Source organism: Typopeltis vanoorti, chromosome 20 (assembly GCF_054136105.1).
Source record: "Typopeltis vanoorti isolate ZY-2024b chromosome 20, IOZ_Tvanoo_1.0, whole genome shotgun sequence".
In the NCBI taxonomy this organism is placed as follows: domain Eukaryota; kingdom Metazoa; phylum Arthropoda; class Arachnida; order Uropygi; family Thelyphonidae; genus Typopeltis; species Typopeltis vanoorti.
The window spans coordinates 36686436-36699524 of record NC_143568.1 but is presented as its reverse complement, the minus strand read 5'-3'; the positions used below and the strand labels follow the sequence as shown (position 1 = coordinate 36699524).

The following is a 13089-nucleotide window of genomic DNA, read 5'->3' as shown; positions in this document are numbered from 1 at the left end:
AACTTACGATTGTTATTTATCAAGTTATGGGTTATAAGAAAAAGAATTACTTAACAGAATGAAGTAATCCTACAGTTTTCGATAGGTAGGCTGACTTCATACTGCAGCGACATCTTGTGTCCATACAACGAATGTTTTAAGTATTTCTTTGTGCATAACCTGTACTGACTAGTTAAAGTTTAGATTTTATTAGTTAACTAATTACAAAATTGTTTATAATGCAAGTGTCGTTATTTAGGAATGTCCATACATGCAAATTTCTGCTCAGAGAAATTTTTGGAGATTTTAAGGATCGAAGGAATGCCTGCAGCGCATTTACCTAGTCCCCCTTCAGTACGTCTCTATGCGAAAATCTTTTTTTTTTTTCCTATTATAGAAAAATATTTACTTACTAGAGTTTCGGCATACGTGATGCGGTAATATATTACGTATTTCCTAACATTCGTTTACGCAAGCTGAGCTTAGTGTTGTCATAGAAACAAACAGCCTAACGTCACCCATCCTTAACAAAGAAACCTACCGCTAGAGGGATTAACACGTTGCACAAAGTTCCGAAAATATTTGCTTTAAAATAATTGCATATAAGAGCAAAACGGTAAGTTTAGTCTGTGGTTTGCTTGTAATTGCCTATTGGATTATCAGGTATACGCGAATACTTATTTCTGAAGCATTTACAAGTATGGATAGAAAGCGAAAAACACCATTGCCGCTAAGAAACCGTTTCCTGATATGTTTATCACGCTGTGATCTAAGAATACAACTTTTCTAAATCAAAGATTAAAAATACCTGTTATGGCACGCATGAAACATTTTCTTAATAGCTGTACAACTCCGTATTCGAAAACGCGAGTGGTAAATTGATTTAAAGCCATAAAGTCTGTTGCATGTTATTTTGTGAACCCACTATTTACTTTGTTTTTTACGATGCAGCACTTAATCGAGAGTAGTTCATTGCGCAATTGCCTAATACAGCTCGTGTCTTTATAGAATTCGTTTCTTTTTACGCAGGAGATATCTTGGACCTGGAAGTGCTGGTGAGGAAGGATGGCTATACCCCAACCACCTGCGGAAGATACATCGACAATACTGGTAAGAATAGCGATCGCTCATCTTCAGTATCTTAAGAACTATTTTCTGAATTTTTTTTCTCTAAATTTATTTAAAACAGCTTCAAGCTGTTTTAAATAAATTGTCCTTCGTCTTACTTGTTTTTGTTTTCTTTTGACTGCTCGCTTGTGCATTTCAACATATTTTATATTCTTTACACTTAATGAAGACTGCATTATCGTGCATTGAAGTGCTGCTACTTATGAAGGGTGTTTATTACAAGGAACAGACTGCTATCTGTTCCCGTAATGTATTCATAGCAGTCTTGTGATAGACGCTACAACTATCCGGTTGAATGTAATAATATCGTACCAGTTGCGTCGTTTATTTACAAGTAACTCTTGCAATAAAATTCAGGATTCATAAATAGAAAACAACTGCATTCTCTAGCAAAAAAATATCCCTAGAATAATGTGATTCTCAAAAGAAAGTTTAGTCTAAAATTTTTTTTTTTTACAGGAACTGTGAATACGAAGAAAGTGTTTAATTGTCCTGCGGCTACCGAAGGCTATCTGGTGCACGTGCAGGATTACATTAAGACGGAGCACTTCTTTCAACTATGCGAGGTTGAAATATTCGCGAAAAGAGGTAAGAAACTGATTCCCTGAAGAGAAAATAAAGTGCAAAAAATAATAATAATAAAATAAAAACAATTTACATTAAAGTGCAAGTCTTAGGCAACTCGTGGTAAAGGAGGAATAAGCTCTGATCACTATTCTTAATATTTACCCTTAATGCAAAGCACATCTCCTGGAGGAGATGTATGATGCTATGCCTTAAAGGCAAGGGACTACCACCCAGACCGGTTTCGACCTTTATTGAGGTCTCATCAGTGGGAGCCAGGCTTCTCAAGGAGATGTGCTTTGCATTAAGGGTAAATACTAAGAATAGTGATCGGAGCTTATTCCTCCTTTACCACGAGTTGCCTAAGACTTGCACGCGCAAACTTGACTGACTTATTACATTAAAGTTGTTTGTTGCTTTTTTTTTTTTTTTTTTTTATTTTTATTTTTTTTTTTTTTATGCCAACTCTGCCATAAAAGATTACAAATCTGTACCCTCAGATTAAATAAACCGAGAACCTTTTGCAGATCGTGTTTTTTGTCAGTTTAAGGGTCGAGAATAAGGAAGTGTGACATGCATTTTACTACAAAAAAAAAAGCGAGGGAATTTCAGTAACTTTCGAAACAAAATGGAAGACCTGCTAGCATGCACCTTCTTCATTCCAGTGTGAGAAGAAAACGCAGTAATAAGAGTTAATATACTAGACTGTGTAACTCAAACTAATCGCAGATTATTATTATTATTATTACGCGATACCTCCAAGGAATTGTCGCGCTTTCCTAAAACCACTAGAAATCAGCACGTTCATTTTTTTTCATAAGCAAGCATCAGTAGGACAAAGTTTGATTTTTATGCAATTGTTATTATTGGACTCCTAATAACATGAAAGTCACAAAAGGCTTTGAGTTTGTTCTCTTTGATTGTTAATTTGAGAAAGATAAACGAATAAATGCACTTCATACATCCGTCAGCGTAATGATTCTAAGTATGTACTAACTCCCGGAGATAGAAGGGGAGCCTTGATAAATAAGGTGTTTCATGATTGTTAAAGGGGGTGGGGTCAAATCTCATCAGTAATGAGAGGAATTTACCTGTTTACAGAAACGCGCATTATAAATGTACTTGCACTAATCCAACTAAGATTGATTGATATCTTCATTTTAAGAAAATATTTAAGGTCCAATTATGTTATACGCATCGTGTTGAATTTACGTGTTTGAGGCTTCGCAATTTAAGGGCGTATACAATTTTAAATGAATAAAAAGCAAACTAAAATTGAATTTAGTTTAGACATTTTGAAATATTTTTGTTGTGAATTGTTCCATCAATTTACATATGTTCAAATTTAAACACCGATGAATGTAATGCTTAAATTTGTGTGTGCGCCTGTGCAATTTGTATATAATAAGAACCCTGTTGTCGACAGTAGGGTACCGCTTTCAAAGTTAAATGATTCACCGACTCTTTTTCCGAAAGCAGCATTTCAATTTTGAGTCCAATAATCAGACTGTGTCCGGTTAGCCTAGTGGCTTTGCACTTCGCAACCATATGCCTGGGGAAGGAGTGTCTTAGATTCGATTCCCGTCGACGACGTGAGGAGCTTGAGGATCTTCCTCAGCCAGAGCCAAGTGAGCCGGTCTTGGGCGTGGACAGCAGGATTTTTTCCACCAGTTTATCTGGGGTTTTTCCATCCCTCAAGCAGACAAACCGGCCCCGTGAACACACAGGCTACAGTCATAAATACTTACGGCAAGGAAGCAACGGGAAACCACCTTGCGTCACTATCTCCCTAGTAATCGGCTGCGACCCTCTCAAGAGAGGAAGCCACAGCATCAAATCAATCAGACTGTCCAGAAGGCCTTTTCGAAAAGAGAAATAATGAAAAACGATTTAAAAACCGTTTTAAAAATACTTTCCTTGTATAGTAATCTGATGTTCTTAATACAGTTACAGCTGGATAAGCATGTTTTTTTTTGTTAAACCTTCGTAGACAGGTACAACACAAAGCTTCAGTTTTTATAACATTATGTATATTTATATAAAGGAATCTCACACTTGTTATCGCGTAGGAGTTTGAATTCTAAATCCGGTTGAAACATATGGAATCGATTTGATTATTTTTAGGCAAAAGTAGGGAGTCTTAATGAGTTTTATTTTTTTTTTAACTGATCCTGATAGCGAGTTTGATTAAAAAAAAATTGTTAGGCACGCTATTGAACCATAAATTATCAATTTGCCAAGTGAACTCCCTTCTCTCTCTCTGGACAGTTCTCTGGCGCAAGCTGGTTAATTAATAATTACATGATGATGATGAATAGCTGAATATTGGATTGCTTGATCACATGAGTTCGCCAAGGGAAAAGAGGAAGGTTAATTCTGATAAAGGGGGGGGGACTTTATTGCCTAATCCTAGTAAAAACGTTAGTCGAAGTGTGCATTAAAATTTTATAAAATATTCCTTAAATCAAAAGTGAACTTTTATAATTAAACACACACACAAAAAATTAATATGTACGTAATTGATAGCTTTAGAGATAACATTAGCAAAGCACCCAAAGGATTATGGGGGTTTGAAAAAGTCATTGAATCCCCTGGTGAGTAAAATTTACTCACCAGGGGATTCAATGACTTTTTTTTTTCACTATATTATAGTACGATATGGATTTTAGTTCATTTTACGAGATTAAAGGAAAGACTGAGCTTGAAGGATTGCCTTGTTATGGTTCATCGTATCCTAATGAGATGTACAAGCTATTGCTTAGCAACACACAATCAAAAATTTAGTTCTGATTTTCTGTTAACATTTTTCCCGATTATTTTATTTCAATCGCTAATACGACCCGTTTTTTGTTTTTACAAGACAAGCCCAGAGTGCATTAATTCACTGCATCTTTCCATTGGATATTTCCTCGTTCTTCGAATATCTGTGTACTGATTGTTTACGTTTTGTTCTCTTTAAAATGTCCACATCAGTTCCAAAAGCTTCCGACTGCAAATTCTTTTCATAGTCATAATTTATATTTTTATTTCAATAATTTACCCAGTGAAATGCCGAAGCATTAGCATTTCGCGACGTGTTATGGAGAAAAGCAGAAAGTTTAGTTCTTTGGGGAAAAGAACTAAAATTCCGAGTGGCTTGTTTACAGTAAAATGCGCCGAACAAGGGTGAAGTTTTGAAATGAAAAATCCAGAAAGGAAATTTCATGTGAAGCATTCGAATATGCTGGAATCAGACCGCATAAAAGCAGGGATAATACGGCCTTGAAGCGGAACCAATCGAAGAGAGAGCTGAAAAGGTCAGATGTTGAGGGATCAACAAAGAAGCTGATACTTAATGCTTTGAAGACGAAAATAAAATGTACTTCTTAGGATTGAAACTTCAGACTAATTTATCGCTGAAACGTATTTAATGACTCGAAGGATTTCTGGTCCTTTTCGGGATGTGCTGATTTTTACACCTCATAGTCTGGCGGGAGAGAAAAAAAAAAGCCTTGCTTCCGAGCATGTACGGGAAATATCAGGCTTCGTCGAGGTGTAGTTTTACATGGAATTTCCAAGCTCACCTGGCAAAATATTCGACATCAAGATTTTACTTAGTTAGTGTAATGGACGATACAAAGGCCCACACGAGCAGGTTCTGCACCATCTTACTAAACCAGTATTTGCTATTGGTTGTAACGGGATTTTGTCTGTAAATTGAATAGCTAGCACATCTTTGGTTGAGAAACCCTTATAAAGATTCTTCGCGTTCCAGACCGAATTCGAACCTGGGTCATTCTAGTAAAAGGAAATTGTCGAAGTAGAAGATTATATGCAGCGGAAACAAGAAAGGAGATTATATCCCGAATTAAAGTTGTTCATATTTCTGAATAAGTTAGCATTCTCTTCAATTATAAAGCTGAAGGAATAAACTTAAATCATACTTTGCATTTGCAGAGGCGAAACAAGCGGGTGTCGGACCTAGCGGCCGCCAGGGGCCCGAGCTATACAGAAAAATTAAGCGATCTGTAAGTACGATGTATTACGCATTTTGATGCTGAATTGGAACAGTTTCTAGTTTTAAAATAAGATAGGCATCCAATACCGCCACACAAGTATACCAGGCTACAAGAGAAATAACGTCAAATTTTTCAAATATCGCCAGGTATTTCAAATGGTTGACTCTTTTACCGCTAGCCCCCCCCCCCCCAGTCGGCTCAATCCACTCCTGTGCATTTGATCAATCCTATAATTTTTGACATGTTGACGGGAACGATGTCAGCAAATCCACAGGTGACTGCAGCAGAATTAAAAGGGAAATCCTTTATTTTGTATAAAGGATTATATATATCCATTTGTATTGTTAGCCACATTAAAAACTTTCTTTAAGATTTTGAGAAATTAATACTTTTAATTAAAAATTATAAAACTCCCCACATGACGGCTCTTCCTCTTCATAAGGTTATCCTTATCAGTTGCTTGCAGTAAACGTCCTTATCTTTTTTTTTTTTTTTTTTTTAATTTGCGATCTGCAATGACGCAATCTATTAAAAGGATGTTCCTTCAGTCATGCAAACTTCGCTGCATGAAGTAAGTGAATTGCTATCGCTGAGAAGCGAAAACCCGTAGAATCAATTTATAACTAGTATCTGTTATAGGTAAATTATTTAACAGTGAATACATAAAATATTTACATTTTGTTTCTTGATTTGTTTTTGATTATGTACTGTAGGTTAAAGTTCATTCTGCAATATTATTTAGGCACAGTGAATATTCATTTATAAATATATTAATGTTCACTCTTATATATTGCGAAAAAAAAAAATTCGACATTTTATTTTCCGGATGGCATGGGTATTTGTCGAGGGATTACCAAGCAATCAGGCCTGTAAAAAAAAAAAAAAAAAAAAAAAAAGGTACTATCGCGAATAGAAGCTCAAGGGCTAGAATATCGTTGTTATTGAGCGTTACAAATGCTCTTACCAGTGAACGTTGGAAATGACCAATTACCGATTTGAATCCCTTGATAATATCGGATTTTCCTTCTCCATGAGCCCAACATCATCGTCTTTTTCTCTTACTATGACTGGTATGAAGCGACTTAGCGAAAAGGTCTTTAATCAGGCTTTCGGGGAAGTGATTTTGTGTGTGTGCGTGCCCTTTAAGTTTGGATTTCTTGTTGCCAGATTACTTTTTTAACCTTCAGTTATTTAGAGCTTAAAGTTAAAAAAAAAAAAAAAAAAGTTGTATAACTTTCTTCTCTTACTAATCAACGTATTCTTTATGATTTGCAACTGTTATTTTATTCCAGCGAATACTTTCAACCACGCTGCTATCACACGGCTGCTTCATTCAAGTTCGAAGTCTTACTATAATAAGTATTTACATGAAAAAAAAAAAAAAAAAACGTGATATTTATGCGTTGCTCCTAATTGCTCCATTCTCTTCCGCTGCTCAAACGTGATCAAAAGACATGCTGTGATGTTCATTCAATTTTGTAATTGTGCTTGGTAACTGATTTTCTGTTCTTAGCGATAAACATTGTTTTTACGTTGATATTCTTATCAGATCATGCAAGACGTTACTTTCCCCACATCACATCCTCTTGTTAAGTCGCACACAGCAGGGGATTGGCAGGTTGAACAAATGCATCTTTGGTGCATATATTTTCGCTTTACCTCTCATTATATTTTTCATTCTTTACCAATCGCAGGTCTGCCCTGTCTTACTCCAGACGTGCCCATCAATGGTTTTGGCAACAAAAAGTCTTCAGGAAGCAAGACCGCCTTCAAGTATTACTGCGGTCCAGGATATGAGATGGATGGTACTAACGAAGTCTTCTGCTTGCCCAATGGGACGTGGTCTTCTCGTGCTCCGACTTGCAAAAGTAAGAAATGTATATAAATATGGATATCTTATTATTAAAACTTAACTTTCTTCATTTGGGGAAGGCGATAGTTAATTTCAGTTACTTTTTTCTTTCAACTGTGCAATTATTAGTAGTCTGTAAAAATATCAACGCTGGTTTCAAAGCATTTAATAACAATTATTTAAAATTGCTCTAATAGTTCATAACTAAAGCCTTTCTAGCAAACATTAAATAGAAAATCATCCGAATCATTCCTTGCAAACCCCTTCTTACAAATACCCGTATGACACAAATATACAGTTTGATCTGTTTCCATCTTTGGCATCCTGTACACAATGCTACATTTTGTATTTATAAAAGGAATGAAATCTGAAGTAAAAGAATGTAATAACACCGATCAATGTATTTGCGTTATATTTGTTAATTTAACGTTTACATTTCGAACTAGGTATTCAGATCGCCGTACCCATCTCTGGCACTAAAATGCGCCCAGACTTAATGACGTCTTTGACATTTGAAAAGCGTGTCTTTTCCATTTTTAGGCATTACTTGCGACACTCCGGAAACTCTTCCGAATGGTAGTGTCCAGTACGAAGGATCGGATGGAGTGGTTCCTTTTGGCGGAACAGCAAACTATTCTTGCATTGCCGGTTATACGATGCGCGGTGATCCAATAAGACGATGCCTGCAAAATAACCAGTGGTCCGGTAGCATCCCCGTTTGTGTAGGTAAGTATGCTGCATTGAAACAAGCCAAATAATCCTACTTGCCTGTTTCTTGATGACCGTTCCCCATCAACTTGTATGTTTTTGTCTTAGTCTTTGTGAATTGGTAGCGAAATACATTTCGTTACCAATGTATTTCGCTACCAATGACTGAAAGCCTTTGGCAATTATTTAGAGGGTTCCCCCCCCATTTCAAAACTGTCATTAACATGATCAGCTAGAACTCATCTTGTCAACAATCACAGAAGTAATCTTTCATTTACTGTGACCACATCATTCGGAATTTGCCCTTAACGGTAAACAATAAACCACAAAGAGTCTGCCTATGTATTCAATCACTAGTGTGACTAAATAAATTCCAAGTGGATTCTAGCGTGATATTAGAATAAACATCAGAAGTTAAAATATCTAACTTTATGAAAACCGAAACGGACTATATTAGCTTACAAAACATGTTTTGTCTCTTGAAAACAAAGTACTTTGTGGTAATGCATCATATTTGTGTAAATGCATAAAAACTGAATTTGTTTCAAAATTCAGTTTTTATGCACTCCCCGCAAAAACATAGCGCATTCTAGAGGTAAGTACGTAACTAGGTTTGGGGGTTTATTGGCATAAGAACAACTAAAGCCACGTTACTCCATGACAAAGGCTACACACAAGACAGCAGTCTGGATCAAGGACACGGTAATGTCCACTGGTTGAAAAGATCTGGGTTCGAATTTTGTGAAGCGATCAACTTTTATAAAAGCTTTTCAACTGAAAGTGAATTAGCCTTATGAGTGGTGGAAATAAATTTCGGACTTAAACCATGAAGGTCATCTCGACTCGACTTGTAGCTCAGCTAATGAGCGATATTGCTTGGAATTACTTTCTCATGCTACCTAAACTCAGCAAAAGGAGAAAAGACAAGACTGTCTGCAACCATTTGTCTACAGAATTTTCAATGTAAAAAAATATTAGCTAAATGCTCTTTTGGACGTTGCGAGTTAAAGAGACCCTAGTTGTTTTTTTTTTCGTCCTGTACATCTCGCATTTCTGTTCAAAAATGACCTTTTTGGGATGCATTTGAAATCTACACATGATTCTCATGTCTAGGGGGGAAACCTCTAAATCCCTGAGCAGTCTTCAGAAATGCATTGTTGATGTACTCTGTGTATTTACACTCCTAATTATTTGCAGATTAAATAACCTATACAGTTTAATCATCTGGGAATCCTCAGCTAGATCAGACACGGACTTTTTTTCAAGCCACTTCAGGCCTCCAATAAGGACACTAGTGTTTGATGTTCATCTTCTTAAATCATTTCATTTCGTCTTTGTGAAAATAACACAAAAGAGAACTTTTCATCAATTCGTACAATTTCTTTTAAGAATTGATGAATTTTCCGTGTTATTTCCAAGCCATGTCTCGACGCATCTATTTTGAATGGTGTACATGTTAATATAAGTTGTCTCTATTAATATATTGATGATATTCTATAATAATTCATACGCTACTACAGTCCCACTGTTATCTAGACTATTAAACGTTCAAACTTAGTGACAAAATAAATTGGTCTTTCTTCAGGTGCGAAATGTTCTCCCGATATGTTCCCCGTCGTTCATGGACGTGTAATCATCGAAGATTCTCCTTCTGGAAGTGCCGCAGTGTTACAATGTCATGAAGGTTATCGAAGTACTAAAAGCGACAGAATCGAATGCGTTCCTTCTGCTAGATGGAGCCAGGATGACACCTTTCGTTGTGAAGGTAAATTGCCATGCTTGCTGAAATCTGTTCCAACACCAAGTAAATGATTAATAGCTGAAAAGTAACTACGAGTAGTAATATCATACTGATCAATGATCAGTATCATATCGCTATCCTTATATCCCTAACCTTTTTGAAATTCAGTAGGCTACCAGATCACCACCGTCGTTATTAGCCGAGTGTACATTATCGGCATTGTACTAGTGAAATGCGGTGTTAGTACCGCCATGTGGTCTTTCTGATCCTAACTAGTATTATATACGAGAACATACTAATATTATATACGTATATGTTCGAGGTATATCTTTTTCATTTATGATTTAAAAAAAAAAAAAATTCCCAGGAGGAAGAAAACCAGATGGTTTATGCCATATGTACTAACGAATCAGCTGAGTAAAAAAAAAAAAAAAAAAAAAAAACTAAAGAACCCTCTCCTGGTTGACTGAAATCAGTGACTACTATCGAAACCTTAAAAGCCTTTTCCGGTGATCTGGTATCATAGTTTTCAGGACGCTATGCTTGCATCCACTTATTTTAAAATCATATAAATATTAGTTTTTGGACTTGGTATTTTCTTCGAATTGCAGTTTGTCTATACATTGGGATTTATGTATTATTGGTTTTTCATAAAATTTGAGGTTTTAATTTCTGAGTTATTCGTGAAAAGTAGCGATCGGAAAGCCTGCAGTGGAATCTCTCTCTCTTGTGAGATAAGGACTACTGCCACCATTATTCAAAATCGTGTTCTAATTCTTTGTTCATTGTCTAAAATAGCTACACGAAAAAATTCAGAAAATCCTAAGCAATTTGTTTATTTCTTCATGTGGCAAAAGTCTAAGATTCTTGAAAGCTGAGCCAAATAGCGAAAACTAAAAACAACCAACACAATCTAATAGCCCGTTGAACCAATGCAAGCCTTTTGCCTCTCGATATGATTTTCCACGAAGTTCTGGAAACAGTTCGCGGGTATCCTGCATAAGGCTGACGGAATAAATTCTTGCATTTGTTCCATCAGATTTTCTGTGTTGGTCCCTATCATGAACATTTAATTCCGTCACATTCTAAAGCTGTTCAGTGTTAATGAAAATACGATATGGTATGCGAAACTGTCCATGAAGACAGTCACTGTCATCTGGGAAAAAGTATATACCCAAATTGACATAACCATGTATGTTTGTGACCAAGCAGGGCGGGTCCATGATTGCTTGTTTTTGTTGCCATAGCTATGTCCACGAATGGAATGAAATAAAATAACCTAGAACTATTCTTCGTTACTGTACCTTACAAGGCTGGATCTCTCCCCTGCTAGTGTTGTGATGTCCAGTACTGTTGTTCCTTCTCCCACTTTATTATTATTATTACGGGCGACTCCAAGGAGTCCTTAGACTCATCGAGGGAGGCCCTAATCATCATGTCCATCAAAACTATTCGACATTCACACAGCATCTGTCATACTTTGCCTTGAACTCATTAACAGTCATAGCACCCACAACAGACTCAGGCAGCTTATTCCACTCATTGACCACTCTAAAAGTAAAAAACCTAGCTCTAACACCCTTACTAACCACACTCTTGCCCAGCTTCCATGGATGTGCCCTAGTCCTCCCACCACCAGTCCTGTTCTCAAAAATATCCTCTGAATAAATCCTATAGAAACCCTTCAGCAATTTGAATGTCTCACTCCTTTTCTGCCTATCAACCAATTTTTGCAACCCACAAATCTTCAACCTGTTCTCAAAAGCTTCATTCCATAGACCTGCTATCATCTTGGTCACTCTCCTCTGGATGATCCTCTCAACCTCGTCCTCCCCATCAAGAAGAAACCCAAGTGACCAAATCTGGCACAGTAGTCGAGGTTAGGTCTTATCAAGGCTCGGTACAGAGGTACAATAACTTGCTTATCTCTGCTCGTCAAGGTATTTTTCAACAACCAAGTGAGTTGATGAGCTCATTTAGCTACTTCTGCAATGTTCCCCCTAAACTTCATTTCCCTGGCCTCGTCAATCTCCTGGAGTACAGTTCCACCAATATGCTGATAATCTTTTCACCCAATAATGCATAACCTTACATTTTGTCACATTAAATTGATATCTATTCTCCTTAGCCCAGAACTCCAATCTATCCAAGTCATCCTGCAAGATTTTTACATCTTTTGCATTCACTATTGCCCTACCCAACTTTGCATCATCAGCGAACAAATGAACCGTTCCTCTCAGATCCTTCCCTATATCGTTAATGAACAAATTAAACAGCAGTGGTCCAAGAACAGATCCCTGTGGCACACCACTAGTCACAGGCCATCTTTTGGATTCTACTCCTGAGTAAACCACCCTCCTGTCCATCTCACCAACCGTATATCCAGCCCCATATGTTGCAGTTTACGGATTAGAATTCCATGTGGTATCCTGTCAAAGGCCTTAGCCAGGTCCAGCAGCATCACTGTAAAATCATTACCCTTATCCAGTTCAGCCGTCACTGTGTTATAGAACTCCTGATATGCTGATCGGTCGGTAATTTGCAACCGTAGTCTTGGATCCTCCTTTATGCAGTGGAACTATTTCCCCCCTCTTTCCACACCCTTCGGGACTAAACCAGACCCGGGACTAAACAATATGGTCAAGGGCACTGACAATTCTTTAGCCGCTTCACGTAAGACCCGTGCCGGTATACCATCCAATCCCACAGATGTATTCACATTAATGTTCTGTAATAGACTATTCACCTCCACTTCATTTACCACAATTCCCGTATAAACTAATGGTTCCTTCAATGTCACCATCTGGCTGAAATACCCTTGCAAAGTACTCTCAGTAATTCCACTATATCGACTGATTCAGTGACATCCCTTAAAATCATTCTGCCGTGTACAGTTTTTCTTTTACTTGGAGCATATTGAAAGAACTATTTGGGATTCTCTTTAGCTTGCATGGCCAATTTCCTTTCATAATCTGCTTTGGCTTTTGTTACAATTCCTTGTACGGCTTTATAGACAAACAGACAATAACTTGCTCTTGATGATTATTTGCTGTTTTATATACAGTAATCGGACTAATTCCGATGCATTGTGCTCTCTCTTTCTCACGCACTTACTCGTA

At 37.0% G+C, this 13089-nt stretch overlaps 1 protein-coding gene across 2 annotated transcripts in view; it reads left to right on the top strand.

Annotated features, from left to right (window-relative positions):
- Positions 1 to 13089, top strand: part of LOC150095370 (sushi, von Willebrand factor type A, EGF and pentraxin domain-containing protein 1-like) — a 47726-nt gene that overhangs the window by 12957 nt on the left and 21680 nt on the right. For both annotated transcript variants that reach the window (XM_090410115.1, XM_090410117.1), the window contains exons 4-8: positions 1009 to 1089; positions 1567 to 1695; positions 7364 to 7537; positions 8062 to 8247; positions 9815 to 9994. In XM_090410115.1, coding sequence (XP_090266241.1) covers positions 1009 to 1089; positions 1567 to 1695; positions 7364 to 7537; positions 8062 to 8247; positions 9815 to 9994 — 750 coding nt within the window. The remainder of the gene's footprint in view (positions 1 to 1008; positions 1090 to 1566; positions 1696 to 7363; positions 7538 to 8061; positions 8248 to 9814; positions 9995 to 13089) is intronic.